This window comes from Marmota monax, unplaced genomic scaffold, assembly GCF_021218885.2.
Source record: "Marmota monax isolate L192 unplaced genomic scaffold, Marmota_monax_Labrador192_F-V1.1 WCK01_AAM20220418_F8-fsc00167, whole genome shotgun sequence".
Classification (NCBI taxonomy): Eukaryota; Metazoa; Chordata; class Mammalia; order Rodentia; family Sciuridae; genus Marmota; species Marmota monax.
Window position 1 is genome coordinate 1,131,111 of NW_026694116.1, and position 8,005 is coordinate 1,139,115.

The window sequence follows — 8,005 nt, forward strand, 5'->3', positions numbered from 1 at the left end:
CCGGAAACCCCCCAGTCCCCAGTGCCACCCTTCCGAGCACACACCGACGCCCGAGGGTCGCACCCCACCGGCCGAGGAGCTCCCTCCCAGAGCGCCCCCCCCCCCCGCGACCAGTGACCTCCCTCCCCAGACACCCACGAAGAGACAGCAAGCAGCAGCTACATTCAAGTTCTATTTTACTTGGTTTGAAAGCGCTCGCCCTCTAGAAACGATTCCCGTCTAGGGGCGTTCCTGTGGGCCCTCAGGTGCGGGGCCCAATGCGGAGGTCCCGTGGCGGGGCGCAGCAGCGATTGCAGCAAGCGGGGCACCGGGCCGGTGCAAATCGCAGGCCCGGGCGGGGGCTCAGGGGTGTCGGGGTGGAGACACCGTCAGGGGTGAGAGCAGGGCGCGGAGGCAGGGCTCACAATTTATCGCGCTTAATACCCGCTCCTCTGGCTCCGAAGGGATTAGAGGATCCATGAGGGCCCTTGCACAGCGCCTGGCCTATCTCCTTTCTCAGTTACAGGTCCTCTTTGGAGCCCGGGTGCGGAGCAGGATGCCCAAGGGAAGAGTGGTGGGGAGAGGGCACGGCGGAGGGCTGTCTGGGTGTGCGCTCCCCAAGGCATACCAAGCTCGTGAGTAGCAGAGTGAGAGCACTGGGACCTGTGTGCAATCGTGCAGTGGAGGGACCTGACATCGGGCTTGTCACATAGCTCTTCAGTTGAAACTCCATTGGCTGCTAACTCACTCCTCTTTCTCTACCCAGCAACTATCTGGGGATCCCCCTGAACCTTCCAGGTCCTTCCTTTGGCAGCAGGTAGATGCAGCTTCCTGGAAGGCGTCTGTGCTGTCCTCCCAGCTGGTCCATCCTATGCACATGCTTCTGACCTCCTGCCAAATTAGGGCCTGCCTTTGCATGCACACCACCAGGTTCTACTCTGGCACCTGTCTAGGGCCATCTTGTTGAGTATGGGCAGACCCCGGACCCTTGCCTGGCATGTGCCCACACCCAGATGCTCTGCTTTTCCTGCCCCAAATCCCCTCTGGCTGTTGGGCTTGCCCTTGGCTTGAAGACCTCTGAGTATCCAACCTCTCCTGCAAGACTTAGACCAAGGTGGTCAGAGGTGAGAGGCTGCAGGATGAGCAACACCTCAGAGTCTGGCTAGGCACTCACACATAGCTTTCTCACTTGGGGCATGGATGCACGAAGGCTAATCAGGGTGTTCTCCAGGAAGAAAGGTCTCTGAGGGAGTCACATCCCAGAGACAGGAGGTGAGCTTAAAGTGTCTATACTAGACTTTGGTCATCACGGGCTCCTGGACGAGCAGGGAGGGAGAGCAGAGGCTTCATCAGAGCCCCAGAGCAGATATGGATCCATTTGCACGAGTAGGGTCTGTGCAGTAGTGACCCTCAGCAAAAAGGCAGAGCCTGGAGGTCCTCAGGCCCACCCCACCTTCCAGCGGGGAGCACCTAGGGCGAGGACTGGTCTCTGTGGGCCGGAGGGCTGACTCTGGAAGGTGGGCACTGGGCAGCCCGGTGAGGAGTTGTGGGGAGGAAAGAGTTGGGAGAGCACAGTGGGGTGTGGGAAAATGGGGGGAGCTGGGAGCGGGGGAATTTGTTGGGGCAGGGCTCAAGAGAAGCAGCATGAGGGGCTGGTCTGGGCCTGGATGGAGTGAGTGAGTTGGGCGGGGCTCGGGGGCGGCCCTGAGTGGACCGGGCGGGGCCTGAGTGGGCTAGGCAAGGATTCTGATCAGGGCCTGAGTGGTGTCCTCAAGCCTCACATGATATCGTCCAGCAGATTGGCGCTGGCCACCCAGTCCAGCGCGCGTGGCTCAGAAGCAGCCATGATCATGCACATGAAGGGGCGGCCGGTGCGCCGGTCTGTGGGGTAGATGGTGGTGGGCGTGAAACGTCGGTTGGCCTCCACGAACTCACAGAGCTGCTCATAAACGCGCGGGAACTCGTGGCGCAGGAATACACCGCGCAGCCGCAGCTCCCTTTGGATGTGGATGAAGGCCACCTCTCTAGCCCGCCGGCCCGCCTCGCCCTCCTGGTCCAGGCCCGCCGTGCCTGGCGGCGGGGTCAAAATCAATGTTTCCATGTCAGGCTCACGGCCCCGCACGGGGGGCGGCCGCGCCGGACTGCCTGCAGCCAGTGCTACCTTGGCGAACTTGCGCACAGTGGGCCCAGTGCTGCGAGGCGCGGGCGCCGGCCGAGCGAGCGCCCCGGAAGGCGCGGTGCCCGGACCTACCGCCACCGACACACTGAGTAGGAAGCACTCAGCCGGCTCATAGAGCCGCCCTGCGGCCGCCAGCTCTCGCGCATAGCTGCCCAGGGGCGCTGCGTGTGTAGCCAGCTCACGCAGGGACAGGTAAGTGGGCGACAACAGCAGCCCTTCGAGACCGAAGCGCAGGAAGTTGTCGGCCGAACCAGGACTTGGGAAGCCCAGGAAGAGCACGCCGCGGCCGCGGGACAGGAAGCCGACACGAGCGATGCGCGAGAAAGCGCGATGCACGGGGCCGCTGTCACGGCAGAACTGAAGCACGTGGCGGCACACGCTGCCTACGCGGCCGTACAGGCAGCGCGCCTTGTGTGCGTCCCAGTCCTCGCGGCGGCACAGGCGTGAACAGTAGTAAGTGTAGCAGCTGTGGCAGGACTTGAAGTAGAGGCAGGCGTTGAACATGGTTTCCGTGCGCCGGCAGCGCGCATTGGAGCAGGTCATCAGATCGTCCTCGTCCGCACTGGGTTCTGGAGACCGGTTGGCTGCCTCGCCCGGGCCTGCAGGCTCCTCGACGCTGCCAGCAGAGGCAGGGGGCGAACGCGGAGGCGCCAGCGCCGGGGCTCCAGGGCCCGTGGGCCGTGAGTCCAGCGCGCTGCGGCGCAGCTGGCGGCCCAGCCCCTCTGCCGCCGGCTCTGGGGCTTGGCCGGCCGGTGGTCTGGAGTCGATGACCAGATCGGTAATGAGCTCGTCTAGCTGCTCTAGGCTGCGCTGGCGGCCAGAGGTGGGGCCCATGGGAGCCACCGATGAGGGCAGACGCGGCCGGCCTCCCGGCAGCTCCCAGCCCCTGACAGTCGGGCGTTCGGCGGCGCGCAGGTCGTTGTCGGTGATGGTAATCTCTGGAGTGACATACCAGTTACGGCTCAGGCCTTCCCCCGCTCGGCCCTTTTCGGACAGCGAGGTCTCAGACAGCGAGAGCGCCGCGTAGCGTCTGGGTGAGGTGGACAAGTTCACTATTACTGGCGCGCGCCGGCCTTCGGGGGATGCGCCCCGCGGCTCCCGCACCTCCCGCCCTAGCAGATTCTCATAGCTGCGGCCCCGGCCTAGGGGGTCCTCCCGGCGGGGCCCTGGCGCCAGGATGTTGTCCCATGAGCGTGAGTAGTGGCGGCTGTCTGTGGCCAGCCGGGGCGGGCTGGTGCCGGTGCCGCCATGCCATGAGGCCAGCAGCGGGCCGGGGACGGAGGGAGGCACTACCTGCAAGGTGCGGTAAGGCCGGGGTCCCCAGTCGGCCCAGGCTGAGCTGTTGCGTGAGTGCGGGTAAGTCCGAGCTAGGGCGTCACGCTCGCGGTACCTCCCGAAGTCCTCTGTGTAGAAGGTGTGGGCCCGAGGATCCTCAGGAACGTAGCGGGGACCAAAGGGCAGTCCATAGGCCCTGGGGACCTCCCCGTAGTAGGAGCGGGAGGGCGGTTCCTGGATCGGGAAAGTGCGCACTTCCCCTCCATAGTAGCCGCCCCCACGCCTCGGACTGGGACCCCGGGTCTCTTCGGATGGGTAGGGCCTAGGGCAGTAGCCATCGAAGGGAGGACCAGGGCTGGCCGGAAATCCTCCTGCATAGCCCTCGGGCTCCTCGGTGTAGAAGAATTGTGTAGGGCCTGGAGGTGTGCTGAAGGGCTGACTGCGGCGCTCAGAGTAGTCCCGAGGCCCAGGCAGGGGCCCGTCGCAGTACAGCGCCCGGGGGTCCGCACAGTACAAGTCACTGGGGGTGGGGGTACGGGAGAGCGCCACGTGGCGGGGACCAGGCACCGTAAGGCCGTGGAACTGCGGGGCTGCACGGGCCCAGGACGTGTTGTCTACGGGCCCACAGGGCCGCGAACCCCGGGCGGCGTGCTGCAGCACAGCGTCATCTGGCTTGATGTCCAGTCGGCATCGGACATGGGGGGCAGGCCCCGTGGGGGGCTCTGGTGGCGCACAGCGGCCAGGGGCGGCACACAGGGGCGTGATGCGGCCAGGGCCGCTCCGTTGTGGCTGCAGCTTAATAGGGTGCAGTTCGTTGGCGAGCGCGCGCAGCGCGGGGTACGCAGGCTCCCGGCGAGGCGACCCCTCTACCCGCATCGCACGCTGAGTCTCCCGGCCTCGGCGCTGCAGCACGGGCGGCGAGGTGGGCGCAGGTGCCAGGCCCGGGGGCGCGCGGGGCGCGCTCTTGGAGCGGGCGCGGCGCCGAGGTTCGCCTTCTCGGGGCCGCGCGCGCGGAGCAGCGGGCTCCTGGGGTGGAGGCTCTGGGTGGGCCTCCATGGCCGGCCCGTCCAGTGCCTCCAGGAAATCGAAGCTGCGGCAGTGGCGCTTGTTGAAAGGCGCGGGCGCAGCAGGCCGGGCCACGGATTGCTCACATGGCTGGCGCCTGGACGCTGGCCCCGGGGCCGCCACCTTGATGTCCTGGTACACGGTCGACACCAGCAGGTCCGGTGGGTCCGTGCGGGTCATCTTAAAAGACGTCCCCAGGCTGGCGGCTCCAGCTCACGCGGCCTTTTGGGGCTTTTGCCCTGGGGGGAGACGCGGGTCAGGGCAGCCCCCTCTGCAGCCCAGGCCCCTTACCCTCCCACCACCCTGGCCCGGCTTACCTGGGGCGCAGGGAGTGAAGCAACCCTGGCTGCAGGCCTTTGCCAAGGCCGCAGGCGCTTGCTCCATGCCGGCCTTAGAGGTACCCATGCTGACCTTAGAGATTCCTGCAGATGGGGGTGGGCCAGGTCAGCCTGAAGGGCTTAGCCTGCAGTGGTCCACGCCTTCTTGTCCCTAGGCAGAATTCCTCTCCTTGCTAGTGACCCCTGGGCAGGTTTGGATAGACAGAACCCCCTTTCTTGGCAGAGCAGGCAGGTGGGTAGGAGAGGAAAGTGGGGAAATGGTCCTAGGACTACTGCCCTCTGGTGTCCACAGCTGGAATGATGGGGCTCATTTCAGCTTTACTGGAGTTGATTTACAAGTATAGATTCGTGTACAATGCCCAATGCAGAGTGACCCTTTTAGTTGTGCAACGTGAGAGGGAAAGTCCAAGGACCCTAGCCTTAGCCAGTCCTACAGAAAGTCTCAGACATCCCCACTAGCCTGCTGACCAGGCTGAGCACAGTACCCCTCACTCAGGGTTTCAAGGGGTAGGGACACTTGACTGCATCCAAAGCATCCAAAGCAAAAATGTCCTCAACTCCGAGTGGCCCAGGCCATAAAAAAGTCCTCAGAGAGCATGCCTGGGCCTCCTTTGACCCCAGCTGTCTTAGGGTGGCTGAAATCCACCAAGCTTGATGGGACAGGCAAGGAAGGCTGAAGATCGCCCCCACCAGCTTTGCATAAGTGCACATGGACACCGCCCGGTGTATACATGGCAGCCTCAAAGTCAGGCCCAGGCCATGGAACCATGTACTTATGGCGTCCATCTTCCTCAGCTGAGAATTAGCTCACTCGGCCAGGAGGCTGCCAGCTGTGGGGGGGCGGGGGGGAGGCAGGGTGGAGGGCGGGGAAAGCTCCCCCACTGCCTCCCAGGAGAGGGCCCTACCCCCTCCTCCTTGCACTCCCAAAGGCTCCATGGAAACCTGTGGTTCTTCAGCCCCTGAGCTGCAGGCTTGGCTGGGTCCAGGCTCAGGTTCAGATATGGGCCACAAGAGCCTCCAGGTCCCCAGGGCCAGAGGCTGGCTGGGGAGATGCTCAGAAAGAGGTGACAGCCCTCCTCCTCCTACTCAGCACCCACTTGGGGGGCATCTGCCCCAGGATAAACTGGGGGAATTAATGAGGGGCTAGCCCTGCCCTCACCTGGCAGGACTGTAGGTGGACAGGCCGTGGAGAGTCAACTGTGTCCCAGCTGAGCATCAGATTTCTGCTCACAGGGCTGCTTTTGGGTTAGGGCCACTAAGTCCAGTCTATGTCCCCATCCCAGGCTAATGCCCACACCAGTCAGACCCCTCTTTCATCCTAAGCTCAAGGCCAGGCTGGAATCTAGGCTGGATGACAGGGTGTGAGGCTCCGCCCCAGGGAGGTGACAGCCAGCGTTGCCAGCTGCGGCTGTCGGGGCCTGGACTCTGACACCCCCTCCCTGTGGGGATGGGGTGGCGTTGGGCAACTCCAGGACCCTGGGTCTTCTGGAGCCCACACGGATGGCCAAGCAGCCTTCCTTACCTCCCAGCCCTGCCCTGGCCTGTCCTGGAGCAGCCATCGCAGGAACTAGCCTGTGCTGGTTGGGGGCAGGGATGTCCCATCCTCTCAGATAGCTTCTGCTTGACAATAGCATGCTAGGCAGTTCACCCTGGCCTCTTACCTGGACGTTGCCCGAATCCTGGGTGGGCTGCACCGGCTCCAGCCCGGTCCTCTGTATCCCCCGCACTGCTGCGCCGGGGCACCGGCAGAAGCTTCCAGGCAGCAGCGCTGATCCTGGCCTGGCTGCTCAGTACTGCCCCCAATGGCAGCCAAGGGGGCAGCACTTAAAGGGGCCGCACCCGGTGGGGGCTGCGCAGCAGGGCTAGGGCCCGGACTGGTTTGCTCTTGCTCTGCTTTGGAGCTTTGCTGAGCACAAGGTTTTCAACATTCCCAAAATACAGGTCTCAGGGTCCTGAACCACGTCCAGGAAGAAGCCTGATGGTCTCACCAGCACCACCTCCAGGGCACCTGCACAAGCAGCAGGCAGCTTGGCAGAGCCTTAGGTCAGGGACCTGGAGGAGCCCCAAGCCCTGGCCTCACTGCAGACTGGTCAGGGGCTCCCAGAATGCATGTCTCCGGTTAAGCCCAGGCAGGAGCAGATGGGTGACTCCCTGCCCTGTCAGTCTTCCCAGGTACTGTCTATTTTGGAGCTTGAGGTGCCAAAATCTCCGCAAGTACCTGGAGCCAGATGGCTCACTCAGTCCAGAGCGGGTCCTTGGCTGTTTGTGTCCAGGCCAGTGGGCTGCGATTGCCCACTGCCCACCAGGAGGGTCTGCATGTGGCTCATTCTTCAGCCACATGGCTCTGTCCTCATTCCAACTCTTGCCAGCCCTGTGACCCAAGTACCAAGCCCTGGGCTATTCCAGCTGAGTGGGGAGGGGAAGGATGCCTCTGCTGTCTGTCCTGCTGGGTAGGGCCCCCACTAGTGTCCTACTGGGGCCACCACAGTGCTGCTGTGTGGTCCTGGGCAAATTCATTTGCCGTGAACCTGTCCCACGTCAGGACCTCACAAGCTGTGGGCCACAAGGTCAGGCTCTAAGGTCAGCTGATTCCTGGCACAGACCTGCTCAGTGGAGAACTGTGCCTCCAGGACATACTGCACCCTGGCAGGGGTCTAAGGGGAGAGTTTGAGCATTTGAGACAGGCTGGCCTGGCCTACTGCATGGGCAGGAGATGCTGCATTGTGCCCCATCCCTAACGTCACCAGCTCACAGCTCTGCCTGCTGGCCCCTGGAGGATTCCATGGCAACATCCTGTGGTAGGCGGGGGCTGGATGCTGCTGATTGCTGGTGAGGGTGGGGCTCTAAAGGCTGCAGGCAACTGCCCAGGAGGAAGGGAGGCTGTATGGGGCAGGGCACATTTGGCCTCACTGGGTTGGGCCCTGGGTATTCTGCAGCAGCTGCCTGGTGTTGGCCTAGGTGCACTACACCCAAGATAGCCTTGGCAGTTCAGCATAGACAGCACATAGCACATCCAACGCCAGGTGGGGCCCCTGGCTGAGCTGAGGCAGCCAGTGGTAAGTCAGAGACCACTCTTAGGTGAAGGAAGCTGCTTCTGGAGAAGGCATTTGGGGCTGTTAAGAGAACCTAGGTGAAGGAGTGGTAGGCTGGTCCTACCACAGGTGGTTCA

At 63.6% G+C, this 8,005-nt stretch overlaps 1 protein-coding gene across 2 annotated transcripts; it reads right to left on the minus strand.

Annotated features, from left to right (window-relative positions):
* Positions 1-159: 159 nt before the first annotated feature.
* Positions 160-7,916, minus strand: Ajm1 (apical junction component 1 homolog). 2 transcript variants are annotated; one of them, XM_046465692.2, is made up of 3 exons: positions 6,498-7,916; positions 4,816-4,920; positions 160-4,737 (listed from the first exon to the last, which is right to left on the minus strand). In XM_046465692.2, the coding sequence occupies exon 3, from the start codon at positions 4,676-4,678 to the stop codon at positions 1,757-1,759; it is 2,922 nt and encodes a 973-aa protein (XP_046321648.1). In that variant the 5' UTR covers positions 4,679-4,737; positions 4,816-4,920; positions 6,498-7,916; the 3' UTR covers positions 160-1,756. The 2 variants fall into 2 exon arrangements, with proteins under 2 accessions (XP_046321648.1, XP_058441883.1); XM_058585900.1 differs by having other exon boundaries at positions 4,816-7,916.
* Between the last annotated feature and the right edge of the window lie 89 nt (positions 7,917-8,005).

Excerpts from the sequence above, each read along its gene's own strand:
- Ajm1 (XM_046465692.2), bottom strand. The coding sequence starts at position 4,678 with ATGACCCGCACGGACCCACCGGACCTGCTGGTGTCGACCGTGTACCAG.